The sequence below is a fragment of the Gymnoscopelus microlampas genome, assembly GCF_963454915.1.
Source record: "Gymnoscopelus microlampas genome assembly, chromosome: 15".
Classification (NCBI taxonomy): domain Eukaryota; kingdom Metazoa; phylum Chordata; class Actinopteri; order Myctophiformes; family Myctophidae; genus Gymnoscopelus; species Gymnoscopelus microlampas.
Window position 1 is genome coordinate 27,667,515 of NC_139952.1, and position 25,227 is coordinate 27,692,741.

At 40.2% G+C, this 25,227-nt stretch overlaps 2 protein-coding genes across 2 annotated transcripts; both read right to left on the reverse strand.

Annotated features, from left to right (window-relative positions):
• Window positions 1-224: 224 nt before the first annotated feature.
• On the reverse strand, window positions 225-7,290 carry LOC311061276 (2-iminobutanoate/2-iminopropanoate deaminase-like; the record flags this gene model as incomplete). The annotated part of the gene is made up of 6 exons (XM_084079831.1): window positions 225-351; window positions 1,192-1,247; window positions 3,055-3,123; window positions 3,545-3,599; window positions 4,235-4,340; window positions 7,226-7,290. The coding sequence occupies 6 exons, from the start codon at window positions 7,288-7,290 to the stop codon at window positions 295-297; spliced, it is 408 nt and encodes a 135-aa protein (XP_083935957.1). The 3' UTR covers window positions 225-294.
• A 3,427-nt stretch (window positions 7,291-10,717) lies between these two features.
• On the reverse strand, window positions 10,718-24,647 carry stk3 (serine/threonine kinase 3). The gene is made up of 11 exons (XM_084081393.1): window positions 24,485-24,647; window positions 23,323-23,403; window positions 22,643-22,771; window positions 21,978-22,092; window positions 20,952-21,116; window positions 19,975-20,142; window positions 19,649-19,786; window positions 17,639-17,764; window positions 17,294-17,495; window positions 16,678-16,871; window positions 10,718-13,006 (listed from the first exon to the last, which is right to left on the reverse strand). Exons 1-11 carry the CDS (start codon window positions 24,505-24,507, stop codon window positions 12,848-12,850), a joined length of 1,500 nt encoding a protein of 499 aa, XP_083937519.1. The 5' UTR covers window positions 24,508-24,647; the 3' UTR covers window positions 10,718-12,847.
• Window positions 24,648-25,227: the final 580 nt, after the last annotated feature.

A 25,227-nucleotide genomic window follows, 5' to 3' on the forward strand; every position in this document is an offset into this window, starting at 1 on the left:
GCTAGTGCTGGGTACAGTGCCAGCAGGGTGGTGATAAGGTTTAGCAATATCAGGTAATCTTAGTCACTGTATGGGAGACCTTTTCTGTCTAAATCCCTTGGAGTGGTATGAGAATATATGGTTGGTTAAGCTTTGCACTCCACTAGCCACTGAGGCCAATAAAACCAGTTCGTTTCCAGTAAGAAGAGTTTGGTCATTGTGTGTGTAAACAGGAAATTGTAGAATGTTTCTGTGGCAGAACCTTTAGGTCACTTAAAGGTTGTACTACAACTTGTGCATGCCTCGACCAGCTAGTCAGGAATCAGAGAATGGGCCAAGTACTGCAACTGCTTCAATTTCAACAAGGCCACCCTAGTGAGAGAGAGAGAGAGAGAGAGAGAGAGAGAGAGAGAGACCAGCAGAGAGATTAGAAAAAAGCAAGTGTGTAAGAATGAACCCATATATAAAATGTGAGGTGTGATCACATCAGAGGAGAAGATGAGAGGGGGGGGGTCTGCATTTATTGATAGTCCACAGTGAAGATTGGCGGGAGAATGAGCCGGGGAGTGCCACTTTGGGAATCGAACCCGGGGCTCGCTGTCAGACATGTGGTACGTGTCTTAAGCACTCAGCTATCACCACATTCGGGTGATTTTGGTCTCTGGGACAAATGGCTTCATTTTCATGTTCCCCTATTTGCGCAAATGACACTGTACACACACTATGGAAATACTATAGTACCAAATACTAATTATAGACCACAGAGGACCACATTGGAAATAAGTATTTCATTATACTTTGTTATCCATAGCATGATTTATAATGTGTATGTACTTTTAACCAATCAAGCAAGAAATCAATCAATCAAAGTTTTAAACTAGCAGTTGTAGGTAAATATTCACCTCCAGTGTGAACAATAATAATAATACTGATTCATACAGACTGCTTCTGATGCACAGCAAACTGTCTCATGTCGCTTTATGCCTATTAGCATTACAAAGGCATTCATTCATATCATTTTACTATTTTGTTTCTAACATAGCTAAAAACATGACAGGCTATTCAACTTTTTTAACCGATTTCCATTTTCTTTTTTTGGTTCACCAACAACCCAAACAAATGACTTGGTTGGAATGAGAATGTACCTTCACTCAGTGAGTTATGAATACTGAAGGCAGGGTAATGGTGTGTTTTATTACACTTGATACTTACTCTGGGGAGAGCAGCGACCTGATAGGCTGCTCTGGCAGGGAAGTTACTGCTGAAAACTAGAAGAAAAACAAAAAAGACATTACAAAGACATGACGTCCATCTCAAAGTCCCCCGTGGCCCCCTGTTCCAACACAGCTAATGGTAGTGATAACACAAAGATGTCTTGGCTGAATACAGTGACTTTAAGAAAATAAAATCTCACTACTGCATAATAAGAGTTTGAAAACTATTGATAAAGTCCAAATAATAATAATACTTCCTACAAGTTACGGAGTTATTCCAAGTTCACAATGACAGCATCTTTATTCCTTTGAAAAAACGAAATACCATTCAGTTTATTCATCTGTTAGACTTAAAGGATATATACTAATAATAAAAATACAAAGCTCACAGACCATTTTATTATTTACCACTACTTTTAGACAAGGGGAAATTGCTTTTACATCTTGATCCAGCTGATGGCTGCTCAGATGGCTTTTATGAGTGCACAGCGAGAGCGGTTAATAGTTAAGTGTCTTGGGACACTTCGATGTGTGAGACTGGGCGAGCCAAGGGTCGAATCGGTGACCTTCCCATTCCCAGACAGCCTCTCTACCCACTCAGCTACGGCCGCCGTTCCCGATCTCCACACTTATCTTGCCAGTGAAAACCCATTTGAATTTGAGCCATCCTGTGTTCCATCCTGGCCCAGGGTCATGGAAAGTTCCCTGCTTACACTGAGGGGTTACAGAGTGGTTGGGTGGGGAGTTAGAAGCCAGGCACAGGTAGAGGGGTTGGCTATGGAGGGTTGGGTTTCACCTATGTGCCTGGTCGGTGGTATCTACTTACAACTCACTGGGCACCGCGGCTTCCATTACACCTGAGCATTGTGAACGAAGAGGAAATGCCCTGGCCAAGACATGGTGGCCTGTGTTTATTCAAGAGTAGATGACTGAACTGCACTTTGACTTGTCTTTCACGATGCAGTGGATGATGAGGTGATTAAACAAGGGAGACCAGGTGAAGCCTGTGACTTATACTGTACGTCGCCGTACGCAGGTGGTGTCGCTTGGTGAAAATAACTGAGCGGTTATTTTCGATGAGCGACACTGTTGAGCAACAACGTATAATTCAACCATCAATACGTTGGGAGATTTTTCTGAGAACAATGCAAGACACTTTTTAAAAGGAACCATGGCAAATTCCCCTCGAGACCAGTGATTCTAAACCCTTAATTTCAAGGATCTTTTGATGATTTTTATTTCTGGGACCCCAATCTACAGTGTAAAGTCTGCAGTGTTAATTTAACTAAAATGGAACCAGATGGACTGGTTCCATTTGTACACTCAATACATTACAGCCCTGTAAGTGTCCATTTGGTTCCTAGGTATCAATCATTTAGCTGGGGGACCCCCTGGAACCCCTCCAAGGGCCCCTGGGTGTCCCCAGACCCCACGTTGAGAACCACTGCTCTAGACCATGAGATAAGAACAGCACTCATCAGGGATCACTTTTACTTCCTGAATTATAACAAAGGAAATGAGTCATTGATCTTCTACACTGACCCACGTGTGCCTGCCACCTATTATAGTGACACAAATAAAGAATTTAATGTAGAATTCTTTCCAGTAAAAAATTCATGTCGGCGGCACAAGGTGGCATGTAATAGCAATGTATTTGTAAAGTGAGACTGCAGCCTGTTAGTGAAGGTGCCATTACATTATGGCAGGCACACAGCTAGTGTTGTGGAGTTCTATGTTGTGCTGTTGTATTGTCTGGACAAAGGGCGCCCTCATGTGGTCACTTTTGGAGCTGTTTTTTGTGCAAGATGGCCTCAGACTCGGAGGGACCATGAGATGATGAAAAATCTACAGGTTGACTTACATGTCTTATAGGTCTCATTGACGCTGTTGAAGTCATTCATGTCTGCCAGCAGCACTGTAGTCTTCACCACTGAAATAGATAAAAATTGTGTGTGTGTGTGTGTGTGTGTGTGTGTGTGTGTGTGTGTGTGTGTGTGTGTGTGTGTGTGTGTGTGTGTGTGTGTGTGTGTGTGTGTGTGTGTGTGTGTGTGTGTGTGTGTGTGTGTGTGTGTGTGTGTGTGTGTGTGTTCAGTTAGGACAGTCAAAGCACATAACATGAATAGTGCTGGGCAATATGGACAAAAAAAAATAACACAAAAATTATTGATCTCATTTTTCATAAATAACTAAGATAGCAAATCTTCAACATTGTGAGCTTGTAGGTCAGCTATTTTAGCTATTTCATTCATCCATTTTGGAAAGTAGCCTATAACCCTTATGCCATATCACGATATTGTGATATCCAAAATCAGACAGGTGAAATAAGACATGACATGATAATTAGATCTCACCGTTGTTATAGTCACAGCCTGCCGCCTTCAGGATCTCTCCCATGTTGATGAGTGCCTTAAAAAGAGAGATGGGGGGGGGGCATTTTACTCAACCAATTACTTGGTAGTTCAGCTAATATTTTACTGTTCCGCTCAATCAGTTGCTAAATGTCTATCTGGTGAATATATGTCAAACAAATCCTCTTAGAAAATATGCTCTATTATTGATCATCTTTTTTTTTTAAAGTGCTGTCAGTGACCAGACCATCTACCATATATTAGAGTCTAAACAATAGTCTAAACTTTAGAGCTCTCAATGTCAGGTCCGGGGACCACTAGGGGTAACTATGATGGTAACTCTGGTTGTCCCTGGACCGAAAGGAACCAAATGGACCCGTAATGCCCCATAATGGTCCGTAATGGGTCTGTAACTCTGAGAGTTTACATTTGTACAGTCAGGCACAGAGTTAAATGAACACAGAGGTTTCAGTGGGGGTTGGGGTCCCAGAGGTGAAAATGTGTATCAAATGGGGGTTGTGGCCTAATGGATATCAAACTGGGGGTCCTTGAAATGTAAACATTTGAGAACCACTGGTTTAGACCAGTATTAGTGAACTATTTCAGGCAAGGATGACTGTGATAGATGCTAGGTTTCCTGTTCTAGTGGTATTTGAACGTGGTCAATTCTACTGAATGGCAGGACTGTCTTACCTGTTTGGCCTGAGCCTGCACCCCTCCAGCAACCAGCTGACCAGAGGCTGTGTCCAGACCCAGCTGACCTGAGATGTACATGGTTCTGTCCACCAACACCGCCTGGCTGGACACACACACGCACGCACGCACGCACGCACGCACGCACGCACGCACGCACGCACGCACGCACACACACACACACACACACACACACACACACACACACACACACACACACACACACACACACACACACACACACACACACACACACACACACACACACAGTCTGGAACTAGTATAAACAACAATCACCATACATAGGCCTGCATACATCCCTGTTTGGAGTGGTGGAAAGTAACTAAGTACATGTACTCAAGTACTGTACAATTTTGAGGTAGCCTACTTTTACTTTACTGGAGTATTTCCAATTTTCTATACTTCTACTCCACCACATCTCAGAGACTGATATAGTGCTTTTACTCCACTACAATTATTTGAAAACTTTAGTTACAAGTTACTTTGTAGATTTTCATTATTATTACAAAACATACATTAACCACTTCAGCCCTATATACATTTCGGCCATTTGAAAATAGCCGATCTACAAGCTCACAATGCATTGCGATGCGACACATTGTGAGGTTGTATCTGCTATTTTCAAATGATTTTTGTACATTTTACTACTTTTACTTAAAGGAGGAGTTCACCCAAAAAAGTACTTATTTTCTATCAATTACACACCCCATGAAGCCTTGATTTCATGGATTTATTTTAGTTTTTGTGGCATTCCTAAGACAATAATTTGATGACCGTGTGTGTATCTGGTAGGAGACACAAATCATCTACTTTGTGTCTCCTACCGGATACATTAGCCGGTAGGAGACGGGAATCAAATTATTAGCTTAGGAATGCCACAAAAACAAAAAATAATCCATGGATTCAAGGCTTCATAGGGTGTGCAATTGATAGAAAATAAGTATTTTTTTGGGTGAACTCCTCCTTTAAGTACTTTTTCCACCACTGCCTGTTTGGAAATGTGAGCTGAGCAGCTGAGCTTTACTATCTCTGGCCTCCATTCACGGCCTAGCAGCTGATTGGCTGAACAAGTAACACCCCTCATTAAGCTTGTTCTAGTAGCCAACAATGAATAGGCCTACTAGTAACTTGGCTATGTGCCAAGAATTAATTAATGAAATAATTAATGTCAGGCACATTTCTAATGAGCATTTAAATAGTGATGGAAGTCTGGAATAAGTACTCACATGTTTTACTTGAGTAGCCTAAAAGTATCTGCAATGTAGATATACTCTGTTCGGAGCATTAGAAATGTAGGCTACTTGAGTAAAACTAAGTACAAAATAAAGTAGAAGTACAAGGTACTCATTGTGCGGTATTAGCTTTCAAATGTGTACAATATTTTGAAAATAGCAGATCTACAAGCTCAAGTTGCATTGCCAGCTTGTAGATTGGCTATTTTCAAATGGCCTAAATGTAGCTATAGAGCTGAAGTGGCTAATGTATGTTTGTAATAATAATCAAGATCTACAACAAAGTAGCCTAGTAACTAAAGTTGTCAAATTATTGAAGTGCAGTAAAAGTATAATATTTGCCTCTAAGATGTAGTGGAGTAGAAGTAAAAGTACTGAAAATTGAAAATACCCCATTAAAGTAAAACAAATACCTCAAGATTGTACTTCAGTACAGTACTTGAGTACATGTACTTAGTTACTTTACACCACTGTCCCTACCTGTAAACTCCCTGTCTGATCGGGGCTTTTGGTGTGTATGGAATCTGCCGACGAATTGCTGCCATTGTGTCTGTGTTAGAACCACGTTCTCTAAGCTCCACAATCCGCAGAAAACCTTTGACAGTGAAAAGCTATTTCAACAGACTTTTATCATGCAGGTACTTTGACCCGCCTCAGCCTGGACAAATTGGTTACCAGCCATCAGTGGTGTAAAGTAACTAAGTACATTTACTCAAGTACTATACTTATAAGTACAATGTTCAGGTACTCTTACTTATTTCAGGTATTCTTACTTATTCCAATTTCCAATACTTTTACTTCTACTCCACTCCATCTCGGATCCAAATATTGTACTTTTAATACAATTATTGAAAACTTTAGTTACTAGTTACTTTGTACATTTTTATTGTTATTACAAAACATACATTACCCACATCAGCCCTATATATACTTTGGTTAAAAAATAGCAGATCTACAAGCTCACAACATGTCCCTTTATTTTGAAAACTTGTAAAACAGGACATTCTGCATATAATGAGTAGCTACTTTTATTTGTGTTACTTTATGTACATTTTGATACCAATACTTTTCCTCAAGTACATTTTTAATTCCGGACTTTTAATTGATTGTTTCTACATAGCAGTATTATTGATATTTTTACTTAAGTAAAACATTTGAGTACTTCTTCCACCACTGTACTTTGACCCGCTTCTGCATGCTCTGACCAAATTGGTTATACCCGCCATGTGCCATCCCTATGCATTCATTCAGAACGAACACAATAATGAACACATCGATCTGTTTGGAAACATCCACTTCACATTCATTCATTAATAGGCTCTATTTACAGCAGCCATATTATGAAGACATTGACAGGTGTTACCAATGAAAGCTCTGTTCCATTCTGGTCTAACAGAGTCAGGGTTGCTGATATTGTGTGCATGTTGACTCACTGGAAACACTCTGCTACACTAGTGGGTCTAAAGTTGGGGTCCAGGGACCCTCATGGGCTTCCAAATGGCCCCTTATGGGTGTGTAACTCCGAGAGTGTACAAATGGAACCAAATGGACCCGTAAGGGTCCATTTGGTTCCATTTGTACACTCTCAGAGTTATGGGGGTCGTGGAAACCACTGTGCTACACTAAATGGAACAGAGCCTTCATTAGTATCATTGGTAACACCTGTGAAGGAAGTGATAATACGGCTGCTGTGCATAGAGCCTATTCATTAATTCGTTTTGAGGCTTAACCTTCTCACCTGTATGGTCCGATAGCAGCCGGGGCCGAAGTAGTATTGATGATCTTTCTAGCGGTGGAAGACATGATGTTTCCAAGTGTCAGTCACCAAAGAGCTTGTGAATGAAAAGGACAAGATTCCTTGAATGTGCAGCTTTCAACTTCAAGTTCTTACCGTACTGTCTATCAATGAGAGCATTGTCATTTCTGCAGTGCGATGCGAGAGGCACTTAGTTTTGAAGCGCTCCCTGTGGAAGAAATGTGAAATTGATTATTTTCCATAATTACATTTAAGTTGAGTAGTTGTCCTTCAGCAATGACTTATTTGACCAAGAGAGTTTAAGCGTTGGCCAAATTATTCATTCAAATGATTGCGTCCATATTAGACTATTTACGGTAGAAACAGGTGTTTGGGTTACATACCAGATTTATGACTTCAGTTCTGACCCACAGACAGTGGTGGGGAAAGCACTACTTTTTTTACTTGAGTAAAAGTATCAATACTGATATAGAAATACTCTGTTACACTTAATAAAGTACAAAATAATTAGTATCAAAAAGTACTTATAGTACCAAAAGTATAAAGTACTCATTAAGCAGAATATCTAATTACACAAGTTTTCAAGTAACTAGTAACTAAAGTTTTCAATTAATTGTAGTGGAGTAAAAGTATAATATTTGCTTCTGAAGTGTAGTGGAGTAGAAGTAAAAATACCTCAAAATTGTACTTGAGTACATGTACTTAGTTACTTTACACTACAACCCACAGATATACCTCAACCCAGCAGTTGGACAAAGATAAGCTCAAAGGGACATAATGCAGTTTCATAGCCTATACATAACCTTTATTTGCGCTTTTACAAACCTTTATTAAAGTGTAACAAACAAGAGATAATAAATTAGAGTTTTAAACATGGTTACATTCCACTCCTCAACCTCAATTTTTACATATAGGTCTAGTAGGGAAAAACATTAATTAAATGAACCATGAAATCATAATTTAAAAACGTTTTTCTAGATCATGAGCCTGAATATTAGCCTGGTTAAACCCCTCCCTGGGGAAATCTCATTTGTATTTGATTTCCTGAAATCAAATGCAAGTGAGATTTCCGGAAGGGGGGGGGTTTACCAGGCTAACTAGATATGGCATCTCCAGTCTCTCATAAGTTTGTTTTTATTGGGCTCATTGTATGGAGCACATAGTGTCCTTCAGCTGAAAAGACAGCCACCAAATTTGCTCTATTCTGTGTAGTTAATACACCATCATTCCACTACACAGCAAACATAATCATAATAAACATGCATAGTCTAAAACAAGCATAAATCAAGACACATATTTGACAACGGGAAGAAAATATCAACAGCCAAATTAGCTACAATATTTAAAACCAGTGTCACAATAAGATAAACAGCAAAAGAAAGTTTAGAATATTAAATAAATAAACGTGAAACTTTTACAAGTTGCTAATGCACAGCAGACCACAATGTAGAGAGAAAAGCAAAATGCTTGACACAAGGCAAATTCATGCTTAAGATCTTAATTTCTATGAAAACATTGGTCAACCTGGTCCCATATTGCTGAATGTATGAAAATGTCAACAAAACAAAAAACATTAGACGGAAGTTGTCTCATTACTGTAAATATAGGTATTGCCATGTTTAAAAATGTAACACTTTTAGATTAAGCCGTTGAAAATATTTAGTTCAGTTTGGTCATATTGGTAAATGGTGACTTTGCCAATGTTTTACCTTCAGCAGGAGCTACTTCAAAGACAAGAGGAGGCTGAGGGGTCAACATTTACATTACTAGCAGTGAATAGTGATGATCACTTCATACTACTGTGATGACATGTGAAAATTTGACATAACACTTGATATAATTAGCCACAGGATTAGTCACTGCAACTACATATTTTTCTTAACGATTACTCTACGGATAACGTTTTTGATTAAACGAGAAGCGTGTTTTTTTTTCCGATTAACCCCTCAAGTTTTATTTTATACATTGTCGCACAAAAGTGTTTTGGAAAAGTGAAAATCGCTGATCTACAAGCTCACAATCACACGTTTTGTGAGCTTGTAGATCTATTTCTTAAAAACTTTTCACCTATAGTGACATGCCTGAAAATAGGGATAGACAATCTTTTTTTTATAATCGATTAAATGTTGCACTGTCTGCTAGATGATTCAGGTAAAAAAAAAAAGAAATCGGCAAAGTTTCCATTTAGCCTTGTACTACACATGGCAGGCCACTATCTGCTTAGTTAGCATTCCATTAGTACAATGGCCAAAACTAAATATTGACATTCATAAGTACATAACATAAAGCAAGAGGTCATAACACTTCACTTCAGGCATACATCTCGCTAGTATCATATAATTCATTAGACTATGATACATCATTATTCTTAAAGTCAACCAACGATGCAATGTCCCTGCAAATAGAATAGTGATCAAAAAGATCTCAAGTCATTTCATGATCAGATCCCAACTTCAGCAGATAGTGGAATAACATTCTAATTAGATAGTTTGTTCTCTCAGACTGGACTGATTAAAATCCCACAGTAATGTTCCACTGATGCCATTTTCTATGCTACCATCAATTTAATTGCACTGACCTGCAGTCCCCGTTGTTCTAGTCGCCTAAAGGGACTAGGCCTGAAAGAGTAATTAATTAAGGGGTGAATGCAATTAATGACCTGCTACAGTAAGATAACCAATGAATGAAGTCAGGTGAATACAATTAATTACCTGCTACTGTACATAGAACCATCTGTACTAGGGTCCCAGAGGGCAAGCTGTGGGAAACACAGGCCAGCAGGCATTTAAAACCTCTATAGCTGCCCTCAAAGCAAATATTAGTTTATACATCATGTATGTCGCTGATGTAGGAAGTATTAAGTAAATTATCGTGCATCAGATTATCATACATCAGTCCAATCTGGAGTCAAAACAGTTCCAACAGTTTTACAGCATAGCCCAGGCGCCCATTTTGCTCTACGTCACACACTGGTGGTGGTGGGAAACCCCTCTCCACCCAGAGTCAAGAAAGTTAGAAAGATCTCACGTCCGTCAAGTGAAAAATGGGGATATGGCACATTAAAACCGTTAACTTAAAGCCTAAGTAATATCCCATGTCAAAAATAGCAGATCTACAATCTAACAATGCATCGCATCACAACACATTGAGATTGTAGATCAGCTATTTTCGGCGCAAGACACCATCGTACGGGTACAAAACAAAGTCACATAGCTCTCTTTTATAAATTGCTAAGCAAAAGATTGGCCTGTGGCATCTATCATATGGAGCATTTCTTCCCTTCCCCCAAAAGTTAGTCCTTACAGCCAGGCTAAAGACAGACTACACCAAATTACACACTGACCAATGCCAAGCTTAATTTTCAGTCATAGCCACATTACAGGGTCAGACGTGACCCTCGTCCATCGCAGGTGCAGTTACATAGGCTATATACCCCAAATTTTCCACAGGACAATGATCCATCTAACCTGCTCGCCCAGTGTGACTTAAAGGACGACGTCACCACTTTTCAACATATCTTCATATAATAGGTCTTCACTAATGCTCATGATAAAATGGTAAAAAAAAAATCTAATCAGTCTGTGTCTCAGAGGAGGGCTGCAGGCTTTGTATTCCTGGAAAGTTGCAATGCAATAATAGATCCCATTGTTCTCGCCTTAATAAAAATCTGAATCATTTTTTTAAAATCTTTTTGGAAAAAAAATCCTACCTAACGATGATGTCACTGGTAGACGGGTTTCTGGACTGTCCACAGCCCTCCTATGAGACACAGACCAAGTAGAAAAAAATGGTATCATTTTATCATGAGCATTAGTGAGGACCTATTATATGAAGATATGTTGAAAAGTGGTGAAGTCGTCCTTTAAGAGAAAAATGGCTGCCGTGTGAATATGTTCAGTTCCCCAAGTCCCAGAGTGTCATCTACTCCTCCATTACCTTACATTACAGTTTTAGAGTCATGGGGGAAAAAAACCTTTAGGAACATAGTGGACAAAGTCTTGTCATAGTTCTGAACTGTTCATATCATTCAATAATATATATTCATTTTAATTGGCGAAGACTGTCACAACTTTTCAAGTATAATTCATTTTAAACAAAAGGCCTGCAGGGATTAAAGAGGGTTTATGATTAATTTGCATGTCACTTAGTTTTAAATAAAATAAAAGGCGTTTTGGATTGTATGAACAATATGAAGGACTAAAGGAAAATAAACCTGCTATATAAAGTTTCTCAATCAATGAACATAAACAATACGTGTATTCTTCAAGATGACTAGAGAATCGGGACACGGCTGCTGAGGCACTAAGATTCACTAAGAGAAGAGAATCTGTCTATAAAACCTGAAGCTTTGAATGAATGAAGCAGTTCAGAACATCATACATGACAAAACGCAAATGAAAAGACAGGCTGATTAACTTTCATTTTACGGACCACAAGCTGTTGAAGACATACATGATCTGCTCTTTCCCCACATTCAATCAGTGTTAAAGGGATCACACTCCACTTCATCTTATTCCATGTGAAGAAATGTATTCAATTGTCGTACTATTCTGGCTTTTTTTTACATTGCTTCTTTTTTTAAGGCATTCTCAACTTTATCAACGTCACGATTGTCTTTGGTCATGGATTAACCTCCACAGCTTTTGTTGCGGCCATTTCTGTAGTCAGTTATATACTATATTTACATTATAAGGAAAGTGTTCAAGAAGAAACAAAGACCACAAGGTGATCAGTGACAATGCTCCTGTAGAACCCATCTGCTGATGCGGCGGCTGCTACAGTGGATGTTAGATGGAATGTAGCCTTAAGCCCAAAACATACTTTCAGTAAGTACATATGCAAACAACGTCCCTGTGAAGGTAATAAAGCCACACAGAGATACATTTGACAACTAGCCTGAAAGATAGAGCAGGAGAGCACAAATCAAAGAAGTTGTTGCTCATCACTGCTAAGATTGAGACTGCGCTTGTGTTGCATTTCACGTGACACATTTTAGAACACAACGTCTGTTGTTCTAAGCTTGCATAAACTATGTTTCGGGTCTTATAGGGGTCATGGTGGATAATATCCTACCTTCAGTGTTTTGGAAAGGTCTCGCTGAGTTCAGCATGTGTTCAATGAAAGGCAAATAAAGTAGGAAAGCAAGACACATTTAAAAACTTTAACTGATGATGGCAAAGGCTTGGTTCACTCAAAGACAAACCACGAGCCCCCCCCCCCACCCCCGTAAACAGGGATACGAATGTTGAAATATGTCTTCTTGGGAATGGGGTAAGCAGCACTCTAAGGAACAAAGTCCTATGACTGTGGATTTTTACAACGGGGCGAAAAATGGTGGACAAAGCCCCAAAAGACACTTAAATCTTCTTCAGTAGCTCATCATAAGACCATTGTTTCCTCTCTTCCTTCATGATCAGAACTTAAGGAGCAGTCATTCAGCGGTGGGTCAGAACAGCACAGGGCTTCCAGCGAGAGCACTATGGTCACCGTGGTTCTTCTAAGTCAGTGGAATATAAATCACGTTAGCACCCAGTGGATGGTTCTGAGGAAACTTGGGCGATGTTTGAGGGCAGATGGATGGTGATAGGCAGGGGAGGGAATCACTTAGAAGTTCTGTTGCCGTCGTTTCTTGGCGTCCATGGCGTCCAGGATGGGCTGCCTCTTGGCAGTGTAGCGCAGCCTCAGCTCCTCAATTTCCCGCTCCATCATGGGATCAAGGGCGCTCAGACGCAACTGTAGCTCCTCGAAATCCAGGTTCTTCAACTGGGGGGTGAGCATGTAAGCACAAACAGTACAAACACACACAGATGAGGAAATATGTTGTGGCATATCAGACAAAATCTGTCATCAACATGTCCGTACACGGACAAACGTGTCCGTGGCAAGACTTGTCCATGTCGGTGGCACATTTTGTATTTTGATTATAATGTGTACGTATCTATCCTAAATATTTTTCAATAATTAGTTTGAATAATTTTGGTGACGGGATGACATGCTCATTAATATGTTGCAGGAGATTTGTCTTATTGGTACCCATACATAATTGCATCAGGTGAGGATGCAAGACAAGACAGACAGCTAGAAGTAATGTTTGCTAATATTTGTATGTTTTTCTCTGTCTTGTCTGTATTTTCGGTCTTTTTTTAATGCTAACCCTGGGAGCTAAGCTCCAAATATCCTGTACAAATGGCAAATACAGTCTATTCTAATAACTGCCTTAATTCTTTCATTGTTCCACTGGCGTACCTTACATCACACTAGGGTTTAACATTTTCCGGGAAATAGCTAATTTTAATTCCCGGGAATTTTCAGACCTTTTCCCGGGCTTCCCGGGAATTCCCGTTAAAGGGTAAAAAAAAAAAAAAAAGTGCCCAATAAATGCATTTATATGTAGCTACTTAAATAGACAATTTTACACGAGGTGCCCAAATGTCCCTATTGTGTCCACCTATGAACTTGCACTAATAATGACTTAATTTGATTTTTTAAAATCATATAAATATAATATATAAATATAATAGCCTGCGGAGATCTGCCCTGTTGCGCAGCGGGTGAAGACAATTAACTTAACGAGGAGCTGCGCTCAAAAGCACTCAAACAATGTCAAACTCTAGCTGCTGAAATAAACGTTCCATTTGTATCATTATTGACAAGAGAATTTGCAAAAGGAATATGTATTTATTGTCCATCAGAGCGCCGGTGAGGTCACAGCTTTTCTCTACTTTTGTAGGATATTGATTTGATAGCCTAAACTTGTCATTTGTTTGCAGTTATTAATTTATATTAGGCTACTTGCTGGATATTATAAGACTCCATTTTGGGATGTTGGCTGTATGTTGTCTATTAATCTATATTTTGTTGTTGATCAAATGTGGGGTTTTGTAGTGTGATTTTGATGTGCACATGCATGCGCTGCCAGCACTGACAATCAATGAGACAGACAGCTGTTGTGCAGTTCACTTGTTCTACTGGGTAGTTCTAGTAAAATGGTAGTTTGAACGTTCTAAAATGCAAGTGTAGGTAGGGTAGGCTACATTAATGATGATAAAAAAATCGGACCACATCGGTCTAATACTCTCTCTCTCTCCCCCTCTCTCTCTCTCTCTCTCTCTCTCTCTCTCTCTCTCTCTCTCTCTCTCTCTCTCTCTCTCTCTCTCTCTCTCTCTCTCTCTCTCTCTCTCTCTCTCTCTCTCTCTCTCTCTCTCTCTCTCTCTCTCTCTCTCTCTCTCTCTCTCTCTCTCTCTCTCTCTCTCTCTCTCTCTCTCTCTCTCTCTCTCTCTCTCTCTCTCTCTCTCTCTCTCTCTCTCTCTCTCTCTCTCTCTCTCTCTCTCTCTCTCTCTCTCTCTCTCTCTCTCTCTCTCTCTCTCTCTCTCTCGCTCTCTCGCTCCCTCTCTCTTCAGCTCTCCGGTCTGTCCTCTCTCTCTATCAAAAGCATTGCTTGGCTTGTGCGCATTTTAAGCTGGAATATAGGCTCGATCAAACCTACCTAGGCTACTGTTTATGCAGCGTTTCACTTGATGATGTTGAATCTGAACTAGTCAACTGGTGTCTACCATATTGACAGCAGAGGAAACAGTGAAATCAGCGTGCGCACTGTGCAGGGCAGGCATGGGGCATCACGGCCACTTGTGTTTTATTTTGTTCATTACTGTTACATTCATTCAGTGCGTCCCATATTGGTTCACAACGGGACGATGGGACCCTGCCCTGGTCGGCAACGCGGCAAGTAACTTTCCTAATTATAATAGTAATTCCTCCACGCTGTAGATAGGGCTTTCTACTAATTAGTATTCATTTCTAACAATAAAAAAAAAAAAAACGGGAAGCCCGGGAACCGAAGTGAATTCCCGGGATGGTAAAAAAAAACGAATTCCCGGGATTCCCGCATCCCGGGAATCCCGGTGTTAAACACTACATCACACCACCTACGCCTGGTCTAAAACTTTCTCATCAACATTGAATACTTGTTCACCTTAAACCACAACTGTTGAAACTACAGTACCTTGACAAACAGAAAACGAGTTTAACTCGTCCACTGTGGAGCAATTTGAAAACCCTGACAAAAACATTCATATTGTGCACCTTCCAACCATGCTCAGGTTTGCTGGTTTGAATGTGAACCCCAAGAAAAGAGTGGGGCAGTGTGCTGTGAATTAACACAGGATTGACCCTGGCAGCATATCAATGGTACAGGTGTGTTACCTGTTTATTATTCTACTACTATATTATTCTACTACTATTTCTCAACCACAACTAATGAGCCAAGACATCAGTAGAATGAGTTTGGGAACAGACGTCATGAGACAAAAAGGTATACAACAAATTATTTTTGATGGGAAAATTAATTGCAACAACTATGCAGTGATGGTGAAGAAAGACACTTTCTGAGAAACCATAAATCATTTGACTACACCTTTCCAGCAGAGAGAGAACTGAGAAAAATAAATAAGGAACTGAAATCTCAGCCATATGTATGTGTGTACCATACTGTGCATGGAACTGCAGAGATGTCATCAGTATTCTAAGTATTTGTCTCATCAGTAAGAACTGCACAGTGATTGTGAAAATACGGGAAGACACTTTCTGACAAACCACAAATCATTTGACTAGACATTTCCAGCAGACAGAGAACTGAGAAAAATAAATAAAGTAAGGAACAGAAATTACACACACACACACACACACACACACACACACACACACACACACACACACACACACACACACACACACACACACACACACACACACACACACACACACACACACACACACACACACACACACACACACACAGTTTGTGCCTCTGTGTTTCTGGTATAATGATTGACCAGTTATTTTGTATGTCCGTGACAAAAATAAAATATTGATGAAAATGTCCATCACAAGCTGGCATGGTGATGACCCGTGGAATACACACCTCACTTGTTGGGGTAAGGAAAGAACAGAACTCAAATACTCCAGTGCTCAAATGATAAATTGACTGGCGTTTCAAGCCTTGGCTCGGGTTTGATCTCTATGAATCATTTTCTTTACTGTAAGAAATCTTGATGTCTATCATGTGTAATCGCTCTTAACTCATTCAGTGCCAAGCTTTTTTATTCATGTTTATGGAATTTTGGCTCTGAGTGCCACAATTCAAAATTCATTGTAAAAAAAAAAGTGCTTAGTTAGCGAGATACAGCCTTTTTAAGTTATAGGTTAAACAAGGAGTGGATGGAGCAGCAAATCTTCAAATCATCATATCTTGGGTTCTGAACATGTTTTTCCAAAAAAAAAAAAAAAACTTTTATTTTGAATTTTTTTTTTTTTTTTTGAATTTTTTTTTATGACGGATTTGACGGATCGTGGCGCTCTGGGCGTCAGGCCACGTGACGGATTTGACGGATTGTGGCACTCAATGAGTTAACATGTGAAAGTAACTTGCTACTCACAAAGTCAAAGTCTCCATCCTGAGGCACCTTCCAGTTATCTGGGAAGACGTTCTTGGCCTGGATGTGGTATCCGGGCTGCTCTGGAGGCTGGTTGTGGTTGTAGTTCTCCTGCTGCTGGGCAACTTTGTTAGAGTCCTGCTTGTCGAAGTAATCCATGAAGGATGGACGTAGAGGCTGCTGGGGGGTAGCATGTCCTGTGATAATTATTGAAAAAAATATATTTGTATGGGGGATTCCAGACTTCACGAATGCTTAAGAGCACTTTGTCGTTTTTCATTCTGATCTCCACATATTGGTCCTCACCAATGCTCACTCTTCTAGAGCTGTTTTCACACAAACAATCAATTTTGTCAAATAAATGTATAGGCTTTAATACTAAATGTGTAAAATCTACAGACAATAGCCGTCTGTGTTACACGTCAAGCCTCCGATTCCAGAATGCCAACATGCTATGTAAAAGCACACACAGGGGCGGCTTTGTTTGGTTCCGTTTAAAAAAAGTAAAACCGGCATTAATGAATTATGGCGGGATCTCTCTATAAAAGTGGCATCTGTAAAGATCAGCCAATCAATAAAATGTAAAACATAGAAACAAATAAAGCAACATAGAACTCACTCCTCATGGATCCCTGATCTTCATCCTCCTCTTCCTCATCACTGTTGATGACCATGGTACCCAGGTCCGATTCCAGCATAGTGCTGCCATGTTCAATCATGGTCTGGGCCCCATCGCTCATGGTGTTTGAGGCCCTCATAGTCCCTGCACCCTCCGAGCCCGACTTCACCATTGTGTGGGAGTCCACCTCCGTCTCCTCTTCCTGGACGACACAAGGACAGTCTTTTTTTTTGCAATTGTATTTATTGGGAAATTGTAAGAAAGCATTACACTTATTTTGTATGTACTGTTGTAGGGGAGGGTGCATTGACAGCTTAGTTGGATTTATAGCTCATTGATACTTACAGAGTTGTCGTCGTCCTCTTCCAACTCTCTCTGCTGTTCCAGCTGTCTCTTGACTTTCATCTCCATGGATTCAGTGATCAGGTCCCTCAGGATGGTCACTGGTTTGGCCTGGCTGATGAACGGGTGCTGGAGAGACATGCAACACCCAGGCATGATAATTACGCACACAATACTACTGCTAACTTGTAGTAGTAGCCTAGTAGTTTGCTGAATAGTTCTTCACAGGTCCAAAATGATGGACCCCAACCCAAATGGACCCGTGAATTTTGTTCCGAGACTGGTTCCGAGATTTTTTTCAAATGACGGACCCGGACGGACCCGTGAAATTGGTTCAGACATCCGAGTGGGCCCGACATTCTTTTTTAAAAGACAGACCAACATCTGATTTGTTCCGAGATATTAAAGACCCAACCTATTATCTTATGGTCCGACATACGTAAAATGCCGTTCTAACAGGCTAGATGTTAATTATACTCCATAATGAAACGTAGCAGCCTAGTACAATAAGAGACAATATGACATTAAATTGCATGTTTTCACCTCGATGAATAAAGAATCCATGATCGCACACGCCACACGCATTTTGCTCCGAGTCTGTGTGCTGCAGTAATCTGATCCCAGAGTAATCATTGTAGCACTTCATGCTTTTCTCTACCAATCAGCGCTGAGCATGGGTCTTCTCGGATCCACTCGGTATTATACATAATAACATAATGATAAACAGACCTGAGGTCCGACATAATAGAACCGGAACCAACCCGGGTCCAAGTGATTATGGTAAAACACAGATCCGGACCCGTACGGGTCTCGGATCGTATCAGGGTTTTTTCGGAACCGGGGGGCCAGTGAAGAGCTCTAGTTTGATGACTAGAGTTCATGCTTACTCTGCTTATTTTGATCTTGCACTTCTAAGTCAAGGATAAGAGTGTCTGCTAAATGCCTAAATTGTCATTTGACAGGACAATGGAGAACAAGCCCTCAGGGCTTTTTGTGTTATCCTTTTAGCATTATTGTATAACTGTACCTCTGTACTTTTTGCAAAGTGTTAATAAAGTGTTCAATCATTCAATCAAAAAAGATGATGGATGGTGTGTCTTCTACGTTACGTTGCACTACAGTATATTACGGTACTGTACGTTATAGCACATTACGTAAATCCGCACTGAGGATTTCACAGTGTAGACTAGGGTTTAAGATTAAAATCATATCAAATGGGGGCCTAAATCGTTACATTACGGCTGAGACAGCCAAAGTGTATTTCATCCAATATAATACAGATGACAATAGAAGTGAACTCATATTTCCCCAAGACAAAATGTAAACCCCAGGAAAGTGTTCCTTTGTGAAGGAATGACAGCCAGACCTCACTCGAAAAAGAGTAAAAATAAACAACCATGGGCATTGGGTGTGGAACGGGTGTGTCTAAAAATCTGACTACAGTCTTAGTGGGTTCACACATTTTGACATTCATCACCAGTAAAACGGCAAATTGCAGCACACACACCCTATGTGGCAACCAATCTCCATGCTGGTTTGCACATTGATAAGGTGTTGGTTTTGTTATGTACTTTGTAGGTAGTACTATGTAGGCAGAAGTACCATGTGTACTGTGTTCTATATTTTACCATCTTGTGGAGACCAGATGTCCCCCATAATGTAAACCATCAGGCAGCCCAGTTTTTGCTTATTTAGATTAAATAGTATTGATACGGTAAACTGATAGAGGAGAAAGCCATGCAACACGCGTCTCCAGCCGGAATCAAACGAAGATTGCGATTACGTGGTTCACACCGGTATGTCACGGTGGAATGTTAATTGACCAGGAATTTCTTCAACTTTAGGGGTTCAGAGTAAGGGTATGTTCACGTTATGACTAACACGTGTGTGTGTGTGTGTTTTGTGTGTGTGTGTTTTGCGTGTGTGTGTGTGTGTGTGTGTGTGTGTGTGTGTGTGTGTGTGTGTGTGTGTGTTTGTGTGCGCGCACACACAGACGCAAGCATGAGTCCCAACCTGTAGTAACTGTGTGGCAGTTGCTCTCTGCTCCGGGTTCTTCACCAGACACTTCTTAACAAAGTCTGTGAATTCATCTGTCCAATTCTCTGGCTTCCTGAACGTTGGAGGAGGGTTGGTAGGGATCATGAAGATGGCCTGGTGGAGCAAAGTCCACACAAAACAGAGAGTGATGAATCGAGCTAGAGAAAACCATATGATCTTCTACTCTCGGGCACTGATTATCAACATGGCGTGAGGGGACCTAAATCTGTCGCCTATATCCAACTTCACTGAACCAGAGATCCTGCAGGTTAAGAAAACCTCAATGGTTTTGTTCGACTCACTCTCATGGGGTGGATGTCTGCGTAGGGAGGTTTTCCCTCTGCCATCTCTATGGACGTGATACCCAGGGACCATATGTCAGCCACACAGTTGTAACCAATCTCCTGGATCACCTCTGGGGCCATCCAGAACGGTGTGCCGATCACAGTGTTCCTCTTAGCCATCGTGTCCTTGAAAACAGCGAGAAATGGTTGTGGTTTTAAATCATATGTCACGCCTTAGCAACACTATGGCAAACAGGCGAACTAACAAGGTGATTCAAAGTGAACATGTCCGCAGATAATGGATACATCCCTTTTAGCCAGATACAGCTTAAACGGGAGTTAACATTTTTAACCTCACACTCAAAATGCACATATTTGTGAAAACTGATTCATTGCATCTCTGGAATAAATGTAAAAAGATGTTAGAAAGGCTTTAAATTCATGCAGTCATAAGGCCAGACATAAAGCCACAAAGACAATATACTGTACAGTATTTAAAGTTCACAGACAATATACAGTATTTAAAGTCCACAGACAATATACAGTATTTAAAGTCCACATTGAATACTAACAATTGGATAAAAACTTCATTGCTGTGAATCAACATGACCTCATCATAGTGAATGTAAACTTTGTGTGGGAGCTATACAGTCAAATCGTCAGTGTTTATTTAACTCCAAGAGTGTACAAATCAAGGTTCCATTTGTATACTCAGAGTTAAATTAAAGCTAAGCCTAACATTTATATTCTTCCTGGGACTCAGGCAGTACTACTTGTCAACAAGTAACTAGTATTCCTACTCAAACACAGGGTCTACATTTCTCAATAGATGAGTAGGGAGACCACTTCCAACCACTGCAGATGTACTAGTCATATTGTATAAACATACTCTACCATACAGATTCATTGGTCAAAATATCATTTTATTTACACAAAAGCGTTGCAGACTACAACTTTAACAGCAGTGTTTTTACTGTGTAGATTCAGAATATTACCGTTAATTGTCCGGCGACTCCAAAGTCTGCTAATTTGGCGTGGCCCTCTGTGTTGAGCAGGATGTTGCCTGCTTTGATGTCCCGGTGGATCTTCCTCATGAAGTGAAGGTACTCCAGACCCTTCAATGTGGACTTCAGGATGGTGGCGATTTCATCCTCTGTCAGCTGAGGTGAGAGGGAAGGAGTGAATGATGAATGATGAAATAAGAATTTGAACTACTAGTAATGCTCTTCTCGGGTCCAAATGACAGACCCAAGCCCTAATGAACCTGTGAAATTCTTCCGACATCCGACTGGTTCCGACATTATTGGACCTAAACCCTAAGTGGACCCATGCCATTTGTTTCAAGGGCTGATTTGTTCTGAGATATTACAAAATCGACCCGACGCTTGGGTATTATGGACCTAACAGATATGGAAATTATTTTTCATTGTCCAATTTCACCTCAAAGAAAAAATCCATGATCATGCACCTTTTATCCCAGGGCGGTATAGTTTGATCCTCTCTCCCAACGCACTGAACTCAGTTGGCAGCCCGGCACACATGTGCAGCTCACCCCCCCCCCCCCCTTATTTTTGCACTGCAGAAATCTGATCCTTGCCTAGGTCAGACTAATTATCACTTCATGCTTTTCTCTCTTGATCAGCTCAGTATGGGTCTTCTCAGAACAAGTACTGTATGGGTATGGGTCTTCTCAGAACAATGACTCTCGTTTGAGTAATTGTTAGGCCTCCTTAAGCCTAGCCTATACTTAGTTGTGCACCGGTGTCGTACACCGAGAATAGCAGATCCACAAGCTCACAACATGTCAAGACATTGGTACACAACTAAGTATAAATTCATGTGTGTTCTAGTTACTAAGTTACTAACAGACACCTGTTTACTCAGGCTTTTGGCAATTCATTTGTTTATTTTGTGTACTGTAAAGCGTCCTTGGGTTTCAGAAAGGTGCTATATAAATTCAAGTTATTATTATTAGTTATTCTATTGGCCACCAATGTTGTTTGCCGTTCTTCTTCACCTACCGTTTTGTTGCGCAGTCTTATGATGTCAGAGACAGAGCCAGCCCCGCAGTACTCCATTACAATCCACAGGTCTGTGTTCTTAAAGTAACTGCCATAGTACTTCACCACATAAGGACTGGGAGGAAATGACAAATGAACAAAATGAGTGTGCATCAGGAACAATTTCCATTTTAGGGACAAAATAGGAGAAGTGAGACAGACACCACAAATGTCATGTCGTCCCAGTGGCCTTATCTGTGACTGCTGGCAAACAATACCTCTGTTGTTAAATCAAAATCTATAGCCATTAGGTGCAAACAAGAACTACTGAAAAACAAAAGGCCCTTTAAGGATGTTTTTAATTTCTGAGGATCCACAAAATGCAGGAGAAACCAGACGTATGCTGATGTATCCTTTTCCAATATTTAGGATTGTTTTATAGGAGTTGAACAAAGATTTGTTTGAGGTCCACTAGCACACCAAATCCTTTCTATTTACAGAAAGGTGAGGACACCCAGTTATTCTGGTGTTCATTTATATCATAAAGAAACATCTAACACATAAAACATTTGTATAAGCGAGTATATTGCCTCCCTCCCAAATGTTATTCCATCTTTCTTTTAAATTAACTTGGAGAAGTGTAAAGGTCCATTTGATTCCATTTGTACACTGTGGGGTATGCGTACCTGTCACACTGTTGCATGATGGAAATCTCCTTGATGATCTCCTGCAGGTCAGACTCCACAGGAACCTGCTTGATGGCAACAACCTGACCCGACTCCTTATGGATAGCTTTGAACACGCTGCCATAGGAACTAAATATACATACACACATGTACACACATAAGACACAGGGTATCAAAGAAAAATGTAATAGAAATTAAGTCCTACCTTCCAAACCTAATATTTTATAGCGGTGGTTATCAAAAACATTTTCATGTCAAGGATCCCCAAATTGATATGTTATTTGGCTGTGTGGACACCCATTTGAAAAACAAATTGAGCATGGAAGATTTGTCAATTTGTCAATATGTTTAGAAATTAACCAATCTACAAGCTAACAATGCATTTCATTGCAACGTGTTGTGAGCTTGTAGATCAGCTATTTTTGAATATCTGAAAAATTAAATAGGGCTTAAGTGTTTAAACTGTCCCCCTGGAACAACCCCCCCCCCCCCCCCAGTAAATAATCAATACAGTACGAGTTATGCCAGTTGTTTGAGATGAATGAGAGTAATGTTTTCCTGGTTACATTTATTTTATTTCCAGTCAGTAGGACATGCAATTAAATCAATTTTCAACAGTGGTCTGTTGGCCAGTAACCCTGTGGGACATTTCAATGAATATAAAGTACATGGAGACGTACCCTTCTCCTAGTTTCTCCAGAACATCAAACACTTCCTCTGGTTGTTTAGTCAGACTGTCTTCACTCAGCTTTTTCAGCTTGCTGTAAGACGGTAAAAAGTATCCATATACACAATTAAAACAGACAATATACTATGTTGATGAATTTAATACATAGGACCACAATGGAAACAAGTCCCCAGGACTTTTTTTGTGGCATCCTTAGACTATATGTCTGACTGTACCTTGTAATGTTTGCTTTTCTGACTAATAAAGTATTCAATCAATCAAAAAGCAGTTGGTTGGTGCTTCCTTCAATTCAGACAAAAAACTGAAAGACATTATGCTGATATGAATGCAGCCAATATTCGCTCCATTTGCTTTATATTTAAGCATAAAATGCTTTGCTCAAAATGCACAAAACCAATATGGCTTTGTCATTTGGTCCATAATTCCGTTACAATATTCCAAGCCATACAGAGATAAACTGTGATCAGTACAACCATTCTTGTACTATGTATTTGTACATGTAAAATACTGGTTAAGACGATCAACTGTCAATCATTTAAATGGGGACCCCCTAGAACCCCCCCCCCCCCCCCCCCCATTACTCCTAGGGGGTCCCTGGGTCAGACGTTGACACCCGGTAAAGTTGAAGTCAACTTTCAATCCAGATAAAACCACATCAAACTAACATGGATGTGAATGGATCACTGGTCTGGAACTGATGCAAAACACAAGCACACTGTTCAAAAACTGTAGAAATGTATTAATAGAAAACAATTAAACAGCTTACAATCAAATGCCTGCGTAGCTGAGAAACTTTTCAAAGCCAAAATGTAATGTATGATTTGTAATAATAATCTCTACAAAACTAGTAATAACTGAAATAATTGTGCTGGAGTAAAAGTACAATATTTGCCTCTGAGATGTAGTGTAGTAGAAGTAAAAGTATTGAAAATTGGAGGCACTCCGGTAAAGTAAAAAAAACTCAACATAGTACTTAAGTACAGTAATTGAGTGTTTACACCACTGCTATTAAGCTTGGAAAACGCCAGCTAAGATAACTAGCGTTAGCAAACAAGCCCAGACTGCTGCTGGTGGCAGCCCACGTTAGCATGTGAGCTAACCGTTAGCATGCAGACTGCCCTGCTGAATCCAAACGGACGAGGAGGAAAACCCACCTTTTGGGCGCAGGGTTTTCCATGGTTTATCTCTTCAAAGAAGTTCAATAAAGTAGAAATATGACAGACTCCACTGGGCTAGTGTTCAGGATGTTGATAATGTGCTCATTATTTATCCACCCAGTCGTTGTTGATGTAAAAAAAAAACTAGTCGCCCTGCACTGTCTTCTTCTACAATCCACATGATAGATATTAGATCCGTCTTTGTAGGATGTGCACAACAGCGCCCTCTTTTCACTTGGAGTGTATTAACCACCACCTTAGCTAGTAAATTCCCCAACACTGATAATACCTACAAACAGACCCCTTAACAGACGACGTCACACTGGTTGCAAGCGTCATACTGGTTGCAAATGAAACCCATTCTGTCAGGTCTCGCTAGGGCGCGCAGCATTAGCCAATTGGTCTATATAAATAAAAGAAAAAAAGGTGCATTAAAGGGTTGCAACATAATCTTTATTTGTTTTGTACAGTAACTTTAAATCCAATATTTGTTTTTCTTTACATTTCTAATGCTGTTTGTATGATGTTTGTAATTCTTATGTTCATGTTTGTGTGTCAGGTTCAGTTTAGGTGTATCAGTTTCTCGTCACTCACTCATTCATACCGTCGGTCAAGTCAAGTCACAGTTTAAGATGAAAAAAAAAATCAACATTGAGAATTGACGTTGCTTGTTGATATTGCTGAAACAGATACGTGTATGGTGCAACAGGCACAACGTGTTTTCGGCCGTGTGGAGATGT

What these genes read in the sequence shown, in the direction of transcription:
- stk3 (XM_084081393.1), bottom strand. Translation starts at nt 24,507, where the DNA reads ATGGAAAACCCTGCGCCCAAAAG. An exon ending in ATCATGCAACAGTGTGACAG is followed by an intron (nt 22,093 to 22,642) that starts GTACGCATACCC and finishes ATTTCCTCCCAG; the next exon opens with TCCTTATGTGGTGAAGTACT. An exon ending in GAGTCGCCGGACAATTAACG is followed by an intron (nt 20,143 to 20,951) that starts GTAATATTCTGA and finishes GCTGTTTTCAAG; the next exon opens with GACACGATGGCTAAGAGGAA.